The 24,261-nt window shown below is 43.1% G+C and overlaps 1 protein-coding gene across 1 annotated transcript in view; it reads left to right on the top strand.

The window, feature by feature from the left end:
- Positions 1–24,261, top strand: part of kcnab1b (potassium voltage-gated channel subfamily A regulatory beta subunit 1b) — a 32,714-nt gene that overhangs the window by 7,120 nt on the left and 1,333 nt on the right. Inside the window, exons 3-14 of the mRNA XM_062405371.1 lie at positions 5,187–5,230; positions 9,414–9,451; positions 10,070–10,149; positions 10,683–10,727; positions 12,257–12,301; positions 14,240–14,283; positions 17,882–17,968; positions 22,652–22,737; positions 23,187–23,307; positions 23,396–23,490; positions 23,841–23,961; positions 24,105–24,193. Coding sequence (XP_062261355.1) covers positions 5,187–5,230; positions 9,414–9,451; positions 10,070–10,149; positions 10,683–10,727; positions 12,257–12,301; positions 14,240–14,283; positions 17,882–17,968; positions 22,652–22,737; positions 23,187–23,307; positions 23,396–23,490; positions 23,841–23,961; positions 24,105–24,193 — 895 coding nt within the window. The remainder of the gene's footprint in view (positions 1–5,186; positions 5,231–9,413; positions 9,452–10,069; positions 10,150–10,682; positions 10,728–12,256; positions 12,302–14,239; positions 14,284–17,881; positions 17,969–22,651; positions 22,738–23,186; positions 23,308–23,395; positions 23,491–23,840; positions 23,962–24,104; positions 24,194–24,261) is intronic.

The raw sequence follows: 24,261 nt of genomic DNA, 5'->3' as shown, positions 1-24,261 counted from the left end.
GCTGTGTGAAGGTTTTCTACTCATCGTGAATTTTCTGTTTTTTTCCTGCGCTGCTGAGCTCTCTCTGAAATCCACGGCCCTAGAAGAATCAACCTCTTCAGATCTGCCCACATCTTTTTCAATACAGGATCAACCCACAGTTCAGTCATGTGTCTCTGCCAAAAATACAGTTATTCTGTGTGAGACTCTCTACTGGCAGCGACACAGGTTTTATTATATGATGTTTAAATTAGACATCGGGAAAAAAGAAATATTCAAATGTTTGTAACAACCGACCAGAACAAAGTAAACTAACAGTACGTAAATAAAAAATAATGTTTGTGTGTAAAGCGGAAGAAGAAAGTTGATACTATGTCGACTTTGGCCCTGTGGAAAAACAAAGAAAAAAGTCAAATCCGGACTCTTGTTCTTTACAGCACACGCTCTCTCTCTCTCACACACACTCACACAAACGTACACAATATGCAGCCCCCCCGCAGGGAGTTTGCTGTCATTTCCTATCTCCCCTTCTGTGTCATATAGAATACTTCAACCGTAGAGGGTGTTTGATCTGCTTAGACTTGGGGCTTGGACTTAAAACTCAGTGAGCCTCAGTCTATTGCTGCCGCTTCTTGGATTATTTCTCTCTTTCCCTCTTGATTTCTCTCTGTCGTCTTCTCTGCTCCGTCCATGAGGCCCATGGCCTTTTCGTCTCCCCATAGCAACTCAGCTGCAGCTTTTCTTTCACATTTCATCTCTTCATTTTTCTCCCTCAAAGTGCTTGATTTCACTTCCCTACTCTCTTCCCACCCACACGGGCCCCGGCTTTGATATTCTTAGAATACAACCCGCCTTTCTCTTCTGCACTGATTTATCTTGATAACAACATTATGGCCGCCATCGGGAGAGCGGTGGAAAAACTGAGGAGGTGGGCGTTGTCTAATCCCTCCGCCCATCAAGGTGGCCTTGTGTGGGTTTGCTTAGTCTACATTAATCCCCCAGCGAGTGAGAAGTTTTATCTGTTTACTCGCAACCTTGACAAACGTGTTGGCTGACACATATTGATTCAGGAAACCCGGCGTCAGGAAATAAACCATGAGAAATGCCCCAGTGTGACTTGAGAGCCATATCTTTGCTTTCCAGTAACAAATAATATAAATACATCCTCCCACAAAAGAGAGGTCAGTTCTTCTGAGATCTTAAGCGCAGTAAATCAGCCAGATGTTCATTTGATAGTGTTTTTATTTCAACTGGGGATCCGCTGAGAACAGAGAGGGCTACTTACAGTAGCAGCTTGCAGGATGTTCATAAGTGGTGACAGGTTTGTGTGTGGGGGCGTTTTCAAATGACTCATTTGTCATTTTACTTCCAGGCTTCTTTTGGGCACCATTCAAGCATGAGGGAGCGAGCAACACTCACTGGCTTGCAGGGTTGTTTATGTGCAAGTTTGTATAGACGAGTTGTCCTTTCCCTAGTGTTGTCAGTTTACTTTTTACAAGATATTATATAAAGAATTTACATTCTGTATCTTGGCAACAATGTTCTTCCCTCTCTCTGTCTCCTACATACAAAACACAACCACATGTGTCCTTTTAAACAAATAAGTGTTACATTTTCTCCCCTTTGTTGCAAATGACACACTGTAATCCCCGGAATCATTAGCTCCCTTTGCAGCGGGCCTCTGCTGGCAGCAACATCTTAGGCCCCGGACAGATCTATTAATGCATCATAGTGAGCTGCATGTGGTTAATAAGCAGGTGCGGCCGATTGCTGCCGCTTCCTGACACCTGAAAACACCGGGGACCAGAATACAGACGAGAGGCAGGCGGCTTCTCCGGTGGTTGGATGTCAGCTTTGTTTATGCCCTATTCTTAAGAAAACATTTAAAGCAGCAGCTGTATATTAACTTTATGGAGGATCTCCAAAAACAAAGAGTGAGGACAAGCAGCTTTATTTGGAAATGGAGCGAAGTTGCAAATTTGATGAGTGTAGTTTGTATGAATCATGAATCATCAACATGTAAACTGGGTCTACCTGAAGGGCACTGAGGTACTTCATACATCCACATCCTAAGTCCCGACAGTCCCCTTATGAAACCACATTTAAATTCCACTAGATCCTGATTTAAATGGGAATCTGCACCTAATGTCTAATTGCCAATTGCTAATGGCAAACTCATAAACATTAAACGTTATTTTCAACAAGATGTGTGAATTATTCTCTGAGAAATCAATGGAAGTGTTGAATAACACAATATTAAAGAAAGTAGAAATCCTGGATCCCCCTCCTGACCTGAATCCACAACAACATTTGATGATTTCTCTCTTGACCAACTTCCCATCCTTCCACAGAGAATCCTATCCGGAGTTTTTGCGATATCCAATTTTTTCCAAATTTCAGATTTATGGATATCAACTCCCTAAATGAGCCCAATTACTTGGATCTGCACTAAAGTTAACGTATTCCTCCTTGGGTCACAAAGTTCCGTGGAAATCAGTCACGTAGTTTTTTGCGTAATATACTGCTAATAAAAAAACACAAGCAAATTAAAAAACAAAACCTCCTTGTCAGTGGTAATGAGGGCAGAAGGTCGATATTGGTATCCTTTACAGTATTACAACACACATTCACTTGACCTACAGTGCAGCCCCCCCCCCTATCAGATCTATAATACATCAGAGAGGAAGATACAATAACCAAACTCCTCCGTCATATCAGACACGTCCCACCATTAGTAACTGCAGCGAGCTCCATCTCCCGGTTTCCTCCTGTCCTGTTCCTATCAAAGCCTCGATTAAACTCAATGCATCAAACAATCCATAACTACATTGAATCACTCAAGGTGTTTATATACAAACACTTTGATTTATATGTTTTCCCTTTTTATCATGGCAGCTTGGCGGAACAGCTGACTCGATGACGGATGCTTCTCCATATTGGATTTCTCCATATTGAGTCGGACACGGTTAGATGGCGCGGCCTCAGATTAGTCGACCTTCGCCCCGACAGGCTGAGGCCATTTGTCGTCACAACAAAACAACCTCTGCCACTTTTTTTATTACAGCCTCATTTGTTGTAATTATGAGTAAATACCTGCAAAACCAAGCAGGACGGAAAAATCCATACAGCGTAATTGTACGTGGACATGTTCTCCTGTGAAGATGAAGTGTGGTGCTTGTGAGAGTGGCCTCTCGTGTGTGCATGTGGCCTTCATGACTCTGTCAGACAAATGTGTCTCAATTTCACAGTGCCTGCCTCGAATCGTTTCTCTCGTCTGAAGGAGGCGGCTTGTCCTTGCACAATCCCCCCGGGCTCCAGTCTTCCTTCAACTGCGTTCCACATCCCGCCGAGGGAAGACACCTGTGGCGGCCGGAGGCAGAACGATCTGCTCTTGCCGTTGTTAAGGCATTAAACGCTCGCTCCCCATGAGTTCCCCTCTCCGTTGGACAGATTGTTAAAAAAACTGGATGTGAGGCAGAGAGCTGAAAACTCTGAGCCGAGCCTTGCATGAACTTCAGGTTTATCTTCCGCGGTGTTAATGAGGGTTGAAAGTGGCGTATGGCATCGCAGCAGATCAGCTGGAGGTAAACTGACTGCCAGGGAGGAGCTGCGTACCGGGAGGGATTCGAGGCACATGTGTGAGGTGCTATCTTGGGGAATACTGGTACGATGCTTGAGAGCAGGTTTTTGTGGGGGGAAGACATAAAAGCCTGAGGATCGAAGGGCTCCCTGCTGTAACAGAATGTCAAAGCCTCTGAGTATAAGATGAGGGGATTGGTGAGGGGAGCAGAGAGCATCGCTGATTAGAAAGAAGCCAACCCCCCCCCACTGCTGCAGTACAAACAGTCATTTTATCTTTTCAATTTTGAGTAGAATACATGTCAGTGCGTGTAGAGAGCCTGAGAAGGTGGGCTCCACATTGATTGGGTAAATCAACGCCCCCTCTGTCTCCATTCTGATTCACGATTCAGGTGTGTGTGATACATGAGAAACTATCAGCCATTGTTATTATTAAACTCACTTACAATTGATATTTTTTGTGACCCACATTGTAAACTCCATAATGGCAAAATTGCTGCCTGTTATTGCTTTTACGGTGTCTCAAGTCTGGAAGCAGCAAACAGGAGATTATAGTGCGGTGGCAGAGACGTCTCCCACGAGGGCATTAACACAAAACAACACAACTACATTGATTTTGAACATGAAATGTGTGGAGTTACTTACTGTGATCTGCTTGGAGAGGCCAATCAGGAAAGAACACACCTGTACCATGCTCAATTCATGGTCAACATCTGTAGTTGCTCAGTTCTGTTGTGATTGTGTTTTTGTTTGGTGGCTTTTGTATCTTTGTTATTACTACTGCAAATGTGTTGTGGCTTTTGTGGCTGTGTTCTGACCTTGTGAATAATAAGGTCAACAACATCTTTTGTGTGTGTGTGTGTATTTTCTGCATGTATGAAAGTTGTGTGGCTGTAGAAATATTTTGTATACATATATGGAGAATTTTTTTTTACCAGTGAAGAGGTTTGCGGGGGAAGTGTACTTCACATTCGTGCAGGGATTTTTTCAGTAGTGAGTTTTCACAGTCTCAGAGGCAGACACACACATTTCCTATCGATGCATGCAACCGTTACGGCTACAAACCTCAAGCTACAAGTTCAGATCATGACCCTGTTTCCCTCTTGAGCTGAACAGCCAATCTCCATTCCCATCAGCGAACCAATCAGAACGCTGCCCACTGAAGTTTGTAATTAAATAACCCACCTGTGTCTCAGAGGAGTTCGCCTCAGCCTCATCCACGTTCAACTCCATGATGAAAAGAGAAAGGACTGAAACAGTGTGGCCCGATTCGACAGTCTAGATCCATCTGATTGGGTGGTCAGTGGGCAGCGTTCTGATTGGTTAATCATGATTTGTACTTGCAGCTCGAGATTTGTAGCTGGAATTTCAAATTTGCGTGTCGTCTCTCAGACTTTGAGAAAACTCACTATTCAAAAAATCCCTGCACAAATGTGACACATCCACCACATATTCCTACAGCTACAAACTTTTTTACACCCAAAGTGAAGCAATGACAACATTATTCCACAAGGACAAAATATCCTGGACTGTAATTTGATCCTAAACATTGTTACTGAATCCCATCTTGACCGATGACAAACGGAGCAAAATTATATTATTATATATATTCTGCTTTTTCTTCGTAGGAACCTCGGGAAATCTGGATTGCGTGTCTCGTGTCTGGGGCTCGGTGAGTACATATGATTAGCTTAGGAGGTGAAAGTCAAATGATTTCACGAGCACCCGAGTGCAAACCCAACACGTCTGTGTGTCTGTGTGTGAGTGTGTGCGGAGAGAATGTAGACACAGCAAATAGGGCACGTTCTCCTGAATATCATTAAGTCATTTCACACCAGTCTCAATCTCATGAATCTTTCATACACATATGTAAAGTCATGAGGGAGAACAAGCAGCTGTTTGCAGGGACGTAATATTTCCCCTGCTCATATTTTATCAACAGCATCGGTTTCAAACAAACACAGTTATCTCACATATCCAATGCACGCCAGAGGGTGAACGCTCACAGTCATGTTGATGGGACTGATTCGTTGGAGTGTGTGCACTGGCCATGTCTTTATATGTGCATGTGTGTTGTCGTTGCAGCATGTGTGTGCCATGTCTCTCGTTAAGGGTGTGTCTCTGAAACATTAATTAACTTTACAAAAGCATAATAATGAGGCACTGTTGCCCAGCCCCACAAAGATACTAACTATCTGGAATGTCATACCTCTGTCAAGGTCCCCTTAAGAAACCACATTTAAATTCACCTGATCCAAGATTTTCATTTGAATCTACACCAAAGTGCACACACACATAAAGATACAGAATATCTACATTATCCACTAAATCCAGAAATCTCTCTCTGTGTGTATGTGGAATGCAAATCTAGAGAGCTGTTCCTCTTACCAGCTTAACACCTAGCATGTTTATTGTTAAGGGTCCCACGAAGGGCTGTATCGAATTCGGGGGGATTTGTACAATCCAAAGTTCATTATTATTAACTTGTAATAAACAGGTTACCAGCACTCTGCAGCCGCGGCGCCTGAGACTCGTCAATATAAATTAACACTTTCTATCACGCAATCTCGATTAGGACTACCAGTTCTCCAGATCGGGTTCTGCGTACTGAGTCGAGCTTCACTGAACTTTGAGTAAACAGGTGAACAGCTCTTAGTCCAGCAGCTTCAGGGTTCTGTGGACTGGGTTCTGCAGCAGGTCTTTACTCGCCATGGCTCAATAACTGCAGGTCACTTTTAAAGTTTAAGAAAGAAAGTTACAACCAGCATCACCACAGACTCATTCCAACAAAGCAGGTTCAGAACGGGCACTGCACTAGTATCTAGAAGGCCCATGGGTCCTTCTGCCAAGTTACATTAAAATCTTAAAGATCCAGATTTATATTTGGACCAATTGCCCTATGTTGTATAAATATAAAAAATATAAAGATCCGTGCCAAAAGTTTGTCCTTGACTGATACCACAGCCCTCCAGTAAGTTTAATATACCCTAATGGCCGTCTTAATGATAGAAAGTCTCTGAATGAGATACTTGATTGTCTCTGCAGGGACTTCAGCCTCAGCAGCACAGAAAAAAAGGGAGGAATATTAAACGGGGAGACCTCTTAAAAAGATTAGTTTCAAGCCTCAATATTGGCAAGTCACAGCCGTGCAGAAGTGCCCTTGAGCAAAACACTGATTCCGTCTTGTACCAATTTTCTGTGGAAAGGCGCAATGGGGAAGGAAATCGACTGTGGGGATCAAAACACGTCTCTTTAGTTTTTAAATCCATGTGGGTTCCTGCGTTTCATAACTCCTTTCTTTAATCCACACATAAACGGCTAAACTTGAAAAGGTAAAATGTAGGTTTTAAAATGTGTTTTTTTAGTGAAGGTAGATAATTTTCTTCCGTCATGCAGTCTTCCTCCTCGCTCCAGTCTTTAAGATGAACCAAGCTAATAGCTTCTGCCAGTGGAATCACATTACTGTACAGACACGAATGGTGTGTATGTTCTCCTTTATCTCTCAGTGGAAAGTTAAGTAGTGTATTTTCAAATTGGCTGCAGGTTGTGCACTAGATAACCATTGAGAAAAATAATTATACATTTGATCATTGCCAGTCTAGAAAAAAGGGGCTGAGCCTTCACTAGTCAGGTCAACTACAGATTTCACACCAGCTTCTGTAATTATTTCTCATTACTGGGACACGACAGGAGCAGCATGTGACAGGATCAGGCGACAGAAGAGCGGGAGCAGAAAATCGAAAGTTTAACAAAATTCTGTGTTCACGCTGTGCTGCTCTTCCTAGCACATCACTGTAGTGTGTGCATGAGTGCATTGACTTGTGTGAGGATGGAGGTGGCCTCACAAGACCCAAGACGAAGTGAGATACATGGATTTGTGTATTGTTGACTTAAATAGTGCAACTTGTCATTAGTGTTTTAGCTTGGGGCAGATTATATTTATTTTATGGCTGATGTCTCTTTGCATGAAGCTGGTGGAAAATTGAGGTTAAGCCAGATTTTGGGAGCCAAGACTGGAGGAGCTGGGAGTCAAACCACCGACTTTTTGGTTATTGAACGACCTGCTGTCTACTGATCCACACACACAGAGAGTGAATGCTCATATATTTACTCAAGAAATGCATCAGCAAATAAAGCAAGAAAAACAATGTAACTGTATAGTCTGGGTAGCACATAATAATTCAAATTTGTTTATTACATGACTTTTTGCCGTCCTAGAAAATAATCTGACACATATCTGCTGCCAAACTCTCTGCTGCAGTTTCACTTTTGCAGATTTAACTTTAACTTTAACTTCTGCATTATTTCTCATTAGTGGGAGATGGCACGCAGCATGTGACAGGATCAGGCAACAGAAGACTGGGAGGAGAGAATGACAAATTATAACAAAACCTCTGTTCAGCCTATTCTGTTTGAAAGAAGGAGAGAAGCTGGAACCTCCCCTGACTGCATCGTACACAACTGCAGTCAGCGCTCATCGATGATCACCACAACCTAAACCGTAAATGAGCCAGTGGTAGGCAAAGAAGCAAATTCTGTTTAACATTTGTCGCATGGTAAAAAGGCAATGGGATATAAAAAGAAAATGTTGGTTTCCTACTGAGTCCACATTATCTCAGAATCATGTATAGTTACAGTTCTGTAGCCCTATTTTTTTTACTTTAAAGCGACTCAATGCTTTTACATCTGCTGTATCCAGATGTTTATTTGGATCCGTACCTTATTGCACAGACTCATAACCTGGTAAACAGGTAAAATGTCAATGGCCTGTCTCACAATGTTAAAAAAAGTGGAAAAGAAATCCTGGATCCACCCCTTTGTTTCGCATTCTTATCAAAGTTTAATGAGCCCCTCCTTGGCTGGTGTCCCATCCTTGCCCCATGACTTGGGGGAATCTGTACAGCAGCTTTTACCTTAACCTGCTCACGAAACCAACAAACCAACAAACAAACAGATCCCTAACCTTAACGGACAGGGGTGACCTTCTTCATCTAGGAAAAAATCATGCAAGGAAAGCATAGGACCGATGAGGACAAAACAAGATAAGACAGACATGATATTAGCAAAGCCTATTAACGAATTATAGCCTCTACTATGCAGTGAAAGAACCAGAACGTGACTCACACCACTTCAGAGAAAATAATGTACATTCTATTGCACACACTCATAGATGGTACCTATATACCTCTTACTTATAGCACTTGTAGTTTGGCTTCCTTGAAGAAGATTGTATTTTCTTTTTGTTCTGGGTTTGTACCCTCATGGTTGAATGCACTTATTGTAAGTGGCTTTGGATAAAAGCGTCAGCTAAATGAAATGTAATGTAATGTCAGTCCCCTAAACAAGCCGGATTTTTGTCATCGAGATCTATGAGCCAATACTTTATCTTCGCAATGTCAAGAAAGGATTCCCAGACCCCCGATCCGGAGCTACCATTAATTGGATTTAATGGGTTTCTTCCCCGCTTCATTCTGTATCTCTTCACCAAGGTTGCTGGTAATCCATCCAGTAGTTTTTGTGTAATCCTACTAACAGAAAAAAAATGCTCTTCACAATTCAACAAATTCTGTTGAATTCATCACATCTTCAAACATTAGATACTGATGTGACATTCATTGGGCCTTTTCTCTTTCCATCTATCAGCGCTCAACCCTGACGTTTGGCTGTGATGGCTGTAGGGTGTTTATGGTGTTCCTGTCATGTGTCATGTGTCCAAGCCAAAATGTCAATGTAAGAATTAATGCTTGACTTAAATTGTGCCCTAGCCTTTTAAACGCTGAAGGTCTTTTCTGTTTTTTGTTTTTTTGTTTGTTTGTTTCAAAACTCTTTGACATCTTTGACGTTCCCCTCCACAGGCACGTGGGTAACATTCGGAGGTCAGATCTCTGATGAGGTAAGATGTAATGTCAGATCCATCTTTCAGGCATCACAGCTCATGAGCGGAGGAAATCTTTTATTGTTCCTTGAGCTGGCAAATGAGTGTGAGTAGGGTCACGGTAATCATTGTTCCTGATGGCTCTACCGAGGCCAAGTGGTCCGGTCCTACTCCTCCCTCTCAGTGGGTCCTGCCTCAGTGGCTCGTTCTGACCATGAATGGGGGGGGGGGGGGGGGTGGACACTGAATTGGGGACAGCTCATCACCGCCTGACGACCACTGGGACTAATTTACACAAATAGAAATAGAATAACCAAAACAAAACGGGGAGACAAGTACAGAAGGAGAAAGACGTCAAGACCGACGTACGGCTCTGCATGAACCGCAGGCACGAGAACTAGGTCAAAAGACTCTGAGAAATATACTGGGCAGTAAACAACTTTAATCATCAAGCAGCCTGTAAACCCTTCCTGTTGATGAGGATCTCAGCTGCATTTTCACTCTCCTTGCTTTACCACAGGGAATTTCTCATCCTCATCCTTGTTTTTTCTCAAAGGTGTAATTTGAATAATATTTATGGCAACGTATTAAATCACACTTGAATCAATCAGCGCCAACTTCTCTTGTCTTTGTCAGGTGGCGGAGCAGCTGATGACCATCGCCTACGAGAGCGGGGTCAACCTGTTCGACACAGCAGAGGTCTACGCGGGGGGGAAGTGAGTGACGCCTCTTATTTGCGACCGCATCCATCCCACAACCACAGAATCTCTGGTCTTTGCACAGCTCTCCTCCCTCATGGGATACAAGATGTTAACTGGGTTCAGCCCCAGAGCAGAAATTAGTCACCAGAGGAGGCCAAAAAATGAAAGCTAGCCTCGACTCTAAAGTGATTAACATAATCGTATTCATCACTGGAGGCTGCCCATTATGTTCACAGCTCCTTCCAACTTTATAAGTCTGGACATTGTCGCGGTGAATAATGCGGGGACCCAGTGCAGCCGCATGGGGATGAATATTAATTTCGAGGTTGCTGGTGGAGTTCAGGCGTACGACACGAGAGGCGTTTGGTCTTTATCTTGGACTCCTTCTGAGTTTGAATCAGATATTCATGCTGCAGATGTTTGGCAGATAACAGCCATGCTTACATCCTCTGAGAGAAATGGCAGCGTGAGATACACTATAATCCCATCATTGTGTGTGTGTGTGTGTGTGTGTGTGTGTGTGTGTGTGTGTGTATTTCTCTTCACAGAGCAGAGATAATCCTGGGAAACATCATCAAGAAAAAGTGCTGGAGGTAAAGTACAATCTCAAAGATTCTCAATGTGCTCTAAGAATAGGTTTAAATGTGTTTATTTGCATACACACATACAAACATACACACACACACACACACACACACACACATTCGATCGTGTGGCCACTCGAGTATTACGCTCATATGTCGAAGCTCTCATTCCAAACACATGGATAATATGATGATGCTGCACAGCCTCCACACTTCTCGGAAGGTTTTACACAAGATTTTGGCTGGTTTCAGGGATTTGCTGCCCGTCAGCCAAATGAGCTTAAGTGAGGTCAGGTATTAATGTTGAGCTATAAAGCCTGGCTCGGAATCGCTGTACCAATTTATCCCAAAGGTTTTTGGTTCAGGGCCAGAAAACCACCTTGTTCTACACTTGGGGCCACTTTCATGTTGGAACAAGAGAGGACCGGTCCTCTGTGAGATATTTCTGTCCGGACCCAAGTGATGGACCCACCGACAGAGACGTGCCAGAAATATGTATTGCCTCTTATTCCTTCTTTTATCTTGTGAGCCATTACATTTATATTAGGACCCCAGGTTGGGAGCTACTCATGTAGAAACATTTGTGTTGCATTAACAGTTGTGTGTGTGTGTATGTCTGTACTTATATCTTTGTGAGGACAATTGAGCATGAGATTGTGAGGACTTTTGGTCCAGTCTTCAGTTTTCCAAAGGCCTATTCAAGGGGGCCGTCCTCTGAATGATGCACCCTCTGATTCGAGACACAGCATGGACACTATGGGAGTGTAAGTGTCAAATGTCACCTAAAAAGTCCCTCATTAAAACCACAACTAATAAGCAATCAACAAATTGGACAATAAAATAATTACACAAGGCCAGAGACACAGCTGGGGCAGCGGGAGGATCAGGTCTTCTCCCAACCTCTTTTAAACCTCTGTTAAATAAAGGAAGCTGGGGCATGTTAATATGACAATCTATAATTAAAAAAATGTAAATAACAGCAATAATACGCATACTAATCACTAATAGATAAATAAAATGTATATATTTACTGCTCAAATAGTTTAAAGACCAATTGAAAAAACGATATACTGTACACTCATGCACACCACGGGTGCTAATGTGTGCATGTTCGTGTGAGTGGGTGGGTGGGTGGGTGGGTGTTGCAGACTCTGCATCCCTTTCTCTAACAGCTGAAAGTTTTGAATAAGCATTAATTCACTGCAATCTCTCGACCCATCCAATTCATAGTGAGGTAGAGTGAGGCAGCCATCTTGTCAGATTTCACAGAAAAAATCGTCTCCGCTGTAATTTGTCATACTTGATGAATGACACGTTTGAAAAAGGAGCGCAGCCCATCTGCCACTTCACACTGCAGCAGGAAAGTTGCCTGGAGGACGCTGCGATCACTAAAGATATGAGACGATGATACGGATGCATGTGCACACGTGCAGTTGTGAACATGCTGACACACATGCACACACACACACACACGTCTCTTTGAGAAAGTTAACTTTTAAGTTTTTGTCCTTTGATGGTTTCTGTCTCTCTTCCCTCAGGAGATCCAGCTTGGTGATCACCACAAAGCTCTACTGGGGAGGAAAGTAAGTGTGTATGTGCATGCAAGTGTTTGTGTGTGTGTACGCGTTTGTGTGTGTGTGCGTGTGTGTGTGTGTGCGTGTGTGTGTGTGCGTGTGTGTGTGTTTTGCTTCTCAGATGGCTCTCTCACTGACAACAGGCTGCACAATTAAACGTACGCCTGCGGACACAGAGCGTGATATGGGATTGAACCCTTTCAAGAAGCCACTGGCAGGCAGGCTGAGTGGCATACACTCACACACACATGGCAACATGGCCACATTCTCACCCGCTCCGTCTCACCCGTCCTCAGCCTTCTGCTTCTGTGTCACGCTGAGGAATTCTGCTCTCAATCTGCATTAGTCACATTTTTCTTGCTGTTAAAGTCGTCCGGTGCTCCTCCAGGACATACACAAGCGTCCTCTGGTTCCTTTTAAGTATCTGATGTAGATCAGTAAAGTAGGGCCCGGATGGAATTGTGTCAATTTAATATCAGCTCACCCTCTCTACAAAATCAGTCTCCACACTGGATGGATTTAGAGAACAACTACTTAGCCTCCGACTGAGGGAGCTGTGAGCATCTGAAAGGGTTGTCAAGCATCTCATCACCGAACACAGATCTACGTACACTTACTATCTATTGTACATTGCCTACCCTTTTGCAGGGACATGAAAATGTGGCGGACATACTGCATGTTCCTGTGTTTTGTAAAACATTGTTATTATTATCATTAACCGTGGCAGGCTGGAACACCACAGGAAGGAGAGAGGCAGAAAGAGATAGTGTGAAATGAAGCAAGGACTAGGCCAATAACAGACAACTGAGAAAGCAGGAGAAACACAGGAGCCGAAAGAAACTATGGGAAGAAATTGGAAAGAAAAATAAAGGGACAGGGACAATCATATGGTGACAGATAGAGTAATGACCCACAGCTTTAATGTTTTTGTTTACCTGCGTCGCATTGTACTCAGCGTGCTCAGCATTGCACACGGGTAGCGATGAGTGAGTGAACATAATGGAGCGTTTAGCAGCTAACGAGTCAGATATTTCCCTCAGGAGGTGGTGAAGACCTATGTTCACAATGGCACAGTGAATTCAATTGCAAATTTTGTGAAACACTGACACTTTGACCTGAATGATGCAAGTTTATGACCTGTAATGTTTCGGTTTACCTTTGTCACCTTTCTCATTTTGCAGCAAAACTGCTATGATAAACTTACTGTAGACTGCACACTCAGTACTACACAAGGGTAGTTACTATAGCAAGTTAACGTAATGGAACATTTATCAGCTAATGAGTCAGGTGATGATTTCCCTCATGGGGGGGGTGGTGACCAAAACAGAGCTGAAAGGAGGGTGAATGTTACACTTCAGTTAGTCCGACAGCCAGATGAATGCTATAGTTCCCTAACAATATGAGAGACAATTTTTAAACAGTAAATGGTTTAGGTGGTGGTACATCAAACTATGATACAAAGAACATCACGCTAGAAATACGTTTTCAATTGAAAAAAACATTATTTTATATATCTATATAAATTAACACGATAGCTTGTAGAATGCTAAATTAGAAAGTAGTTAATTGAGCAAAGTACATGTATGTGTTGACTTTGTACTGTAAAAAAAATGTACAGAATTAACAACTATGGCAACTGTTTGTTAAAAAGTGGCTGGTGTAGTTTACAGGGTACGCAAACATTTGAAAAGGACTACAGCTTCAACATTTATTTTTTTAAACCATAATAATTAAAATTGTTCAAACTGGGAGGTGAACAGTGACAATGCATCTGTTCACTGTTCAGACACATTGTACAGTCTGTTCTATGGGCCCACTGGGGAGTGGGTGTAATTGTCTTCAGTAATGTGTATTCTGTTATGCAGGCAGTAATGTGCTTCAATTGTATGTATGGGCAGGAATGTGTCTTCACACCCGTGACATGCCCTTCTCTCCTTCCTGTTGTAGAGCAGAGACAGAGAGAGGCCTCAACAGAAAACACATCATTGAAGGTAACAAGTCGATTTCCTCTCCTCCGCTTTACCCTTCACATCACCCCATCACTCTGAGCCCCCGCTACACTCCTGTAATCTCCCTCTTTTATCTCTTTTCCTCCCGCCCTCTTTGATTCTTCTCAGCACATGCAGGCGGATGAATTTTGATGAGGCCTTCTCACATCAAATCTCATCATTCGTATCTGTTCGATTGAAATCTGTGACTTTCGGAGAAACTGTTTGAGCCTAGAGTGCGACAAACTTCGCAGCATCCCCTCCTACCCTCCTCACTCCTCTTTCAGAAGAGTTTTGGCCTCGCTCATGCATGTAATGACAAACTTTTCCTATGTGACCTTGGCCCAATCCGCACCGCATCAAAAAAAAACTCACCATACGGCCCCCAGCCTGGTGCCCCTCCTGCAGTGACTCAGCTCCTTCTCACATTATTAGCATTCACTGCAGCCTCTGCCATATTACCCCTAAATCAGAGAGGGCTGGGATGGAAGGACAAGGAATGAGAAGGAGAATTACTTTTTTCACGGGAATACACAGATGTGTTAAACGTGGGCAAACCTGCAAATAAAGGCGACACACTCCTGTCCCCTCGTCGGTGAGAGGAGTTTGACTTTCTGAAAGGACGAGGCGCAAACTGAGAAGCTCTCTCACTTCGTTGTCTTGCCAGTGTTGCATTTTGCACGTTACAAGGAAAAATAATGTGTTCTGAAAATAAGTATACAAACCATCAAAAGGTGCAGACTGCCAAGATAAAGAACATTGAAGTGTTCTCTCAGGTGTCAAGTTCCCATCACTGCTGATACAGACCCAGAAGTTATTTGACTCAGAAGTGAACATTAACTGTGCCTTCCCATTGCAAACAAGTGTCTGATGTCGGTGAGTGTTAATTGGGTTTTTGACCAGTGGAACAGAGGCTAAAGTGAAAGAGGGCTGATTACAGACCGGGGAAATAAAGGTGTCATTGCTAATGAGTTAAACTGAGTTTGCCTGTCCACAAGAAATCGGTAGCATCTGTGAGAGAAAGGTGTCCCTGTCAACCCCGGTGAGGCACTTGTCACCACAGACTAACGAATTGGCTGAGTCAAACAACTGTTGACATTGTCTTCCTGTTGTCTTCCAGCCAGTGAATGATTAGACCTGTGCAGTGACATTTAAGGTTTCAGGGCCTGTCACAACATATGATCAATAGCAGAGATCAGCGCTGATGAACTCTGAGGTGACAGCGAGGCCAAATTCTCTCAATTCACCGTTTTCCTCACGACACAAATGGATTGCTTGACAGTATCAAAGAGGCTTTTGTTGAACACATCATTAAATGTATCATTCATAATCGGAGGTAACCGTAGTCTGGGTTTGTCGTTTATCTCCTTTCCTCAGCTCCGCAAATATTCAAAGTCAGTGAACTCCGGCTAATCCACGAGACAGCCGGAACTGCTCGTGATGACGGTGCAGGCTCAGATTAAGATCCATGTAATGGGTGATTCTGGGACTGTGGGAGTGCGGCTGACAGAAGGAGGAATGTGTGGTTCCATCGGTGGTGGGGAGAGCTGGGATTAGCGGGGGTAAAGGAAGCCTTTGGCACTTATCTGCCATGCACACTCACACACACTCCAGAGTACAGTGTCTCTGCGTTACTCGGCTGTCCTCCTTTGTGACAGCCTCCTGTGTTTGCTTTTCATCTTTCATCTGTTCTCCTCTGTGTGTGCGAGAGGGGTCGGATCTGCTGACATGAGCTCGTTGCCCTCTCATCCTCTCCTCGGTGTGTGGAGTCACTCCTCAAACAGATGCTGAAAGCCAAGCCGAAGAGAAAAGAAATGAGTGCCACCTTTTTTTTTCCTGACCTCCTTCTTTCTCATTATCCTCTCGGCTTTGAGCTGTTTGGTTGTGTACTCGCAACCAGGAAAAAACAACGCACAGGTGTGGTGCCTGTTTTTTCCTCCACATCGCCTCCTTCTCTCCAGGAGATTGTGGGGTGAACTCAGCTCGACACTGATTTATCCTGAAATTCTCTGTCTGACCTTTTGAAAGTCTCGCTGTGAATGAAACATACTGACTGTTTCTGACATTGTAGCTGTGCACATTTGGCAGCTCTGTGTTTTTGACGACAACCTAAAATGAAAAAAAGGAAACGAATATCAAGCAACCCTGCTTCACCTCATTAAACCCATAGACAGTTTATAAAGATGGACGACACAAAGTCAAAACCCTGTGATAGCCCCCTGGTGGCTGGCAACAGTAAAGGGCATAACCCCACCTCTTCCGTGTTAGCAGATGGGACATGGACCGAAACCTAAACGTCAAAATACACATTCACTATTTATTTCTCTAAGTCTCTAAGTTTCTTTAAGTTTTGCCAGCTAATTATCTGATGCTATTAAAATAATGGGTTGAAATGTCATGGTTGACAGCTAAGACTGAATGATTGGTCGAGTGTATTGTTTTGGAACCTCGCTGCACTCCACAATTGCTAGTTCCAAACAGGAGCGAGAAATGGCGCAACCTTATCCAGGACAGGAGGAGGTGGAGATGTGTCATCTAGCTTTATATACAGTCCGTGCTAGAACCATGATGCCCTCCAGCCTAATGACAGCTTTCCTTTTTACTGGCCTTAATAATTAAGTGATTAAACTGAAGAAGGAACAAAATTGGAGTATCAGATTAAACTGCCCAACTCTTAGTGGATGAGCAGCTGATGATGTGCAGAAACCATCACCCTGTAACACAAAGAGATTTTTAATTAATCTCAAACAAGCTTTCTCGTCAATCATCTCCTGTTAGATAAAACGGTCAGAAACCGGAAATCATCCCCCGGGTGATGTTGGGACATTAGATTGATAAAGACTGTGGTTATTTTGAGAACTGTCATATTCTGTTGTATGGAAAACTTGAACTCAGATTCCCATAACATTGGCTCTTGACCAGACTGAACATGACAACTTGGATTTGCTCATGAGCTCTGTCAAAAGATGCTGCAGGCCAGTAGCAGCTGGCGGGCCCTTGAGTCACATGTGGTCAACTGTGACTTTGCCACGTTTGGGATCATGCTGACTTCAAACCCCCCAGGAACCAATTCACCACATTTTTCCTTTAACCTGGTGACAAAGTGTCAGTGAAAAAAAGGATAGCACTCTCTATTTTCTTTCCACAGTTTTGGGGATCACTGATCGTAAGCGTGCTTTTCATTATAAAACTGCACCTATATATATTTGATCCACATGGCGGGGCTGGCTAGTTGCATATGCACAAGGGGCTAATCGGTCTTCTCTGCAGATCCAGACCAATGTGTCCTTGTCTGCAGGTATCAAGGGACAAGATTTATCTTTTGCTCACATGTCTCGATGATACTGTGATAAGTCTCCTGGAGACTCACAGCATCATCTAGACATGTGAGCAAGTGATAAATCTTGTTTACAACTAATACCACAATATGAGTGAAGGATAAAGTTCCTGGCTTATGGAATATGGTTTTACAAATCCTCTTATTGGGAATCAGACCTATTTATTGATCCTTTAACACTTTGGATGATGACAAGCAAGCACTCTCCTTTTATCTTCTTAAATATTGTACATTTCTCATCTTCTTTCCTCGTTTGCTCTTCAGGTTTAAGGGGCTCCCTCCAGAGGATGCAACTTGAGTATGTGGACGTGGTTTTTGCCAACCGGCCAGACGGCAACACTCCTATGGAGGGTGAGTGAGTCCTGACCCCAGAGGGGCTGGCGGAGGGCTGGGGTGGTGACAATGCACGTGTTCTGTAACATGAGAAGGTGAGAAATACTGACAGGACCGCCGCCCCCGCTGGACCGGCGACCTCTGCCTTTGACCAAAGGGGTTTGTCTTTCTGTGTTTGCGTCTCATCTGACATACATCTCTCTTCCTCTATTTTAGTCCACCAGTGTCCGTCTCTCCCTGTCTCTGTGGGATAGCTAGTTTCCACAGGGTGTCTGAGCTGCACCAGCTCCCAGCCCTCCCTGTTCTTCAGAAGCAGGATTATCCGCCCCCCCTCAGGGGAAGCTGGTGTATTTTTGGGCCGGTCTCAGTGGATACAAGCCCTACTGTGCGTTCTGTTCCTTCAACACTCTTGCGCTGCCTTTCACACACATCATGTCGCCGTTTCTTTTCCTTTTGCACACTTCCCGTTTCTTCCTCAATTAACTGTCTTGTCTTGTGGCCAACACAGAAACTTGAGCTCCTCTTCTGATCCATCGTACAAAGTCCGCAGGTAGTGGGCGACTGAAAGGATGGAGCCCCACTGGTCTCACGGAAATATTTTCCAGGCTTTCCCCTTTGCCCCCCGAACTTGATCCCCAGGGAGCGAGCGGACTGTGGGAAGCCAATCTGTCATACTTATTCTTCCAGGAAACTTGACTGGTAGTGGCGGTGACTGGCAGACCGACCCAGCTGGCCCCATTCCACTTTAGGCTGCCTGTGCAGAAGAACTAAAATTGCTATTGACAACTGACGTCAAAGTTGAATTTGATTTATGGATTTGTTGATCAAGGATGGGGGGGATAGAAAATAAACAGAGAGACAATCATCTTCCATAAATTCTGAGAGTGTTGTGCTCAGCTCGGCAACATTGTTGGTTCATTTATCAGTGTAACAACATTGTGAACATTGCTTCATCCTTCAATACAGCGAGAGTAAGGCCGCCGTCATAAATCACTGTAGACGGTCTGTCACTTTTAACAAGGTCAGGGTGCGGGGCCGTATGCACAGACAGGCCCACAGCACAGGCTATCTTCATGCATTAGCACTTTAACTTTTCCTAAATAGCTTCTCTGTTAGAGAAGCAGCGCTAATATACGATAAAGTGAGGAATATGATCTGCCTCTACCTCTGTGGGCTGTCCCATTATGTAGGACTTGCTATGCACACGTTCGAGGAATTGATTCACACACTCACGTGTTCCTGAAGCTTAAACATGATTAACTGCATCAATCACCTGCACGAAAGAACACTGAAGTTTGATTGTGTTGCTTAAATGAGAAACACACAGACAAGGTGTGTGTGACTGCATTTCTGTAGGTTTTGCATTTGTGTTTTGCTCTGACTTTAACTGCTTCTGACTTTGTGCGAGACAACTCTTTTACCCTTGAGGACAAAAAAGTGATGTCATGGCCGCAGTCTCCCTTTGTCACCATCAATGCTATTCGTTATCCCGTCATCCCTCCCTGTGTGTTTCTCTCCTTGCGCTTTGTTTTCTTGATTTTCTTTGTTTCTTTTTTGGCTTGTATCCAGTCTAATGATAAAAAGAGCTATGTGACAAATATTGAACTTCCTCTCTCTTTGCGAGGCCCTGATTCCCATCACTGATTAGAGCTCCTGCTCCGTCCTGTTGCAGCTGTAACTTATGGTGATGAGACGATATGGACATTTGCCCTGAAGGGGTTGGAGGCCGAGCTTCAGTTTTATCTAACATGGAGTTCATAAGATCTTCACTTTATGCTGATGGTGCCTAGAGCAGGAACATCTGCGCAATAGTCGATTTGTTGTTTCCATCGTGACTCCAGCCATCCGAGTCACAATGTTTCTACCTAGTCATTCAACATAATTTTTTCATTTGACAGAGCAATATCAAGCAAATTGAATCCATTCAGTTGAGCACAAATGAAAATCCCCCAGACACCGCGGATAAAGAATACAGATGCAGAGGAAAAGAGCAGACATGGCATCAATAAATAGACTTTCTAATAACCCCCCTAGCCAAAGGCTTTTTCACTGGAGAATCAACTGAAATGGGACTCAGGCAGCATACTAAACACAAATCAAAGCCATTCAGAGTCAGGACTTTCCCTCAAAATCAACTCTTTCCTCAAATGTTCAGAAATGAGGTGCCGCGTCTGGGGTTGCCCAGTCGGAATCTTCTCTCCCACCATCACCTGTGTGGATGCATGAGAAGGACGAGCAGTAGCTTTGCTTTCAAAAGACACTCACACTGACACTTCCTCCAGAGACTTCCTCATGAGTGTTGAATGTTTTCTTTCACACGCTGTGATACCTGCTGGCTTCGGTTCTGACCACATGTTCATGACTCGGTGCCATATTGCTGCTGTGAGACAGCTCAAGGACGAGCTGATATTGCCCATGGCAGCCAGGCAGTCTGCAAATTTGCAAAAGGGAATAAGGACTCGATAGTGAATTCAGCACTCAAGGTTTCCCAGACTTTTACACACGTCTCCTGCATGTGCTCACACAAAAACAACACACACATGGTTTATAAGCTGTAACAACCTGAAACATAATTAGTAGTTCTGAACAATATTCTATTGACAGTATTTGATAATTGTGTAAGCAGGTACAAAACTAGAATCATTTGGCACCAGAGTCTGCAAAGTATAGGAATCAGGAATTGGATCTACGGTATTGACGTCCCACTGATACATGCACTCGATTGCACGTCTTTTTTAAAGTATATTACTTTCATCCATATAAAAAACAAAATTCTCTTTTCCCGGAAAATTGTCCTTGTCAATTGAGCAGCAAAGAAGTGTTTCCCAGTAGTGTCTTGTTGGCCTGAGCTCGCTAAAATGTCAGCAATTTGGCAATATTTCATGCTTCGAAAGTTCCATGTGTCTCCAATTATGACACTAGCAATAGGCCACACAACAATGGCAGGAATCATCAATACAGGGTTAGTAGCATGCATCTGCTAAAATGCATCTATAGGTTGTTGTTTTTCCAAATGCACTGGTATTGGATCAGTAGTCAGTACAGCCTGATACCAAAGTGCAGGTACTGGAATCGTTATCGGAACATCTCTAGTTTTTATAGCATCAAAGAAAATGTTATTGACCCTGTTCTTCGATTAGTTAGGCATATGTCCCATCTGCTAACATGGAGGAGGCGGGGTCTATGACTTTTCTGCAGCCATCCACCAGGAGGCAATAGAGAGCCTGTTTGTAGCCTTTGGGCTGCCTTTGAAGCTTCGTGTTTATGAGAGTTGCAGCGATAATCTTATTTAAATTGTACACCTATCTCATGACAACACAGTACATGGTGTTCAAACCCACATCGCTACCCTACTTGAAAAGTTGCAGTGGCTTCAGTGGCTTGAGTTGAGTTGATGGTGTTTTGGACATCTCACTTGAGCCTCTGGTGTGGGACTCGATGATTCACTAATCTTAAACTAGCATGGTCGTTGCTGTGAATCAAAGTTGTCGTCCTTCCCCTCCCGGCACCGAGGTGGATTATTCATATATTCACAAACTCTTGTGAACAGTGAATGCCTCCATGGTTCCTACTTGGTTCACAAGTTTTTCCATCTGTCCTCACGCATCCCTCACGCTTGTACTGTTATTCTTCTACACTCCCACCTGCTTCACTCACAAGCACACTTGCTCTCTGTCTCTCACTGAGCTACATTTCGCTCCAGAGAGAGAAGCACTGATCAAAAGGATTTCCTCTTTTTTTTAATCACACTCTCCTGTGGTCTTAACTCTTCATCCTCATTTTCACTCTTCATACTTTCCACCCAGAAGTTGCACTTGGCTAATTACAGCAGATGTTTCATTAATGGACTTACTGCATATTTTCAGGCTAAAGCAATTACAGATAAAACCATCGCATCACTTAATCCATACTGTTATTTTTGTTTTCTTTGGGAATTAGAGAGTAAAGGCAAGATACACATTCAAAAATAATTGTTAGATAATCGCTGTGTTTCCTCTTCCTATTGCAGATCTAACTTCAAAACTCCTTTGAGAATCAACTTCACTGCAGTTTTTATTGAATACAATTTTGCTTATCCTCTATTCCACCCACTATTACTCCCCTGCTGCATCCTGAGGCACAAATACACAGCTACACCAAAGAGCACTGTGGCCTCAGCTTGTTCAGTTGTACTTTGTTAAACTGCATGAGCAACATTTTGCCAAGGCTGGCTGCGTCCCTTCATTTAACCCCTGCGGCACTTGGTCACATTAATTAGTGTGAGCCCAGCGAGTCATTTATGCTTACACATGAGTTTAAATGGAGACGAGCCTTTGTTACAAGACGCTCAACAAATTTCAATTATCCACTTTGTTATCCTATCTATTGTTTTATTTGTATCTACCTGTCTAATATCATTTCTTCCTTGTAAAGCATGAAAGAAAGAAAATAAGAAGTGCTATGAAACTAAACATTATTACTATGATTATGATTGTTATTGCTGTTGTTTTTGTTATTGTTATTGTTATTATTATGTATTAAGTTGTTGAAGTAATCTGGAAATTAGTGCAGTTTTAAGTCAAATTCTTTCATGAAAGTATTGGGAGTTGTGATGTTTCAATTCAACTGATAAAGTATCAGTACGGTTGCATAAAACTTGAAATTGTGGCGCCATCCGCTGTTCAGTTATTGAAAATGTAACTGCTCTTGGACATTTGACAGAGATCGTGAGAGCTATGACACATGTGATCAACCAGGGGATGTCCATGTACTGGGGGACATCACGGTGGTCCGCCATGGAGATCATGGTGAGTGATGGAAAACAAATTCTTGCTCCCATGATATAGAGTTCTTGAGAAAGTGGACTCTACTAAGTGCTGGTCAATTTATATATTTTTTTTTAACTAAAAACACATTTTAAAATTATTCGTTATTCTTTACTATCCTTGTAATAATATTTTTTATAAAAATACATATTTACTTTCTTAATTACTAATAATGTCAAAACGTCTTATGGTTCCTAAACATTTCAGGTAAAGGCTTTTTAATGTGAAAGCGCTGATTTAGCTAAAACATACTTCGTAGCCCATAATGAGATACAATAAATGTGACCGCTTCTCATCTCCATATTGCCTTCTCTGAATTACCAGCGCTATAAACCCACCCAAAATATTTTTGCATAAAGGTCAGTATTTGCCTTTTTCCTCCTCCTTGAACATCTCTCTTTTCTTTTTATTCCCTAATCACATTCAATCAGGAGGCGTACTCTGTGGCCAGGCAGTTTAATCTGATTCCACCTGTGTGTGAGCAGGCTGAGTACCATTTCTTCCAGAGGGATAAAGTGGAAACTCAGCTACCAGAGCTCTACCATAAGATAGGTAAGTCTACGGCTCTCTCGCGAGGTTTAGCATTATTGGAAGACATTAATGGCTGTGATAGATTTGTGTGGTAACTCTTGTATCGTAGGTGTGGGTGTGGTCTCTTGGTCCCCCCTGGCCTGTGGCATCATCACTGGAAAGTATGAAAACGGCATCCCAGAAACCTCCAGGGCGTCGATGAAGGTATAAAAAAAAAATTCATTAGACCCGCTTATAGTGCCATATGTCTTAAATCAAGCTTCTACAACCATTATATGGTTCAGGTTATTATTATTTCCTGTTTTAGGTGTAATTAACTCCGCCAATGATTTAGTCTACATTTGTTTGTTTGTTAGTTAGTGGGATACGATCCAAAGAAGAATTACATTTTTGTTTGCATCCTGATGAGCGGCAGATTTGCAATTTGGTGCAGATCCAACGAAAAATTTGGATCTAGTGGATAAAACAACTGGTTTCATAAGGGGACTGCAGCGGTTTTAGCTCTTCAGAGTGCTATCCTGGTGATAATTATTTCACTTTTACTGCTCCTGTAGCCATACCAGTGGTTGAGGGAGAAAATAACGAGTGAAGATGGAAGAAAACAACAAGCCAAGCTGAAGGAACTCACTCATATTGCGGAGAAGCTTGGATGTACTTTGCCTCAGCTGGCCATAGGTAAGGGACAACATTAACAGCCTTCTATTTCCTGTGAGGGCAACGATAGAATGTGCTGCTCAATACAAAATTCAGTGTTTCTCTACCTACTGCCCCATACCTTGATACCACAAGAGCAACTGTACCAACATCTTTCTCTGCAGCCTGGTGCCTGAGGAACGAAGGAGTGAGCTCAGTGCTGCTGGGATCCTCTAATCCGAAGCAACTAACAGAGAATCTTGGAGCAATTCAAGTATTAAGACAATTTCCTACAAAACCCTATTTTGGATAATCATGTAATTATGTGGCAATGCCAAACAG

The sequence above is a fragment of the Platichthys flesus genome, chromosome 14 (genome assembly GCF_949316205.1).
Source record: "Platichthys flesus chromosome 14, fPlaFle2.1, whole genome shotgun sequence".
Classification (NCBI taxonomy): Eukaryota; Metazoa; Chordata; class Actinopteri; order Pleuronectiformes; family Pleuronectidae; genus Platichthys; species Platichthys flesus.
The sequence above is the reverse complement of the archived record's forward strand: the minus strand, read 5'-3'. Positions and strand labels throughout refer to the sequence as shown.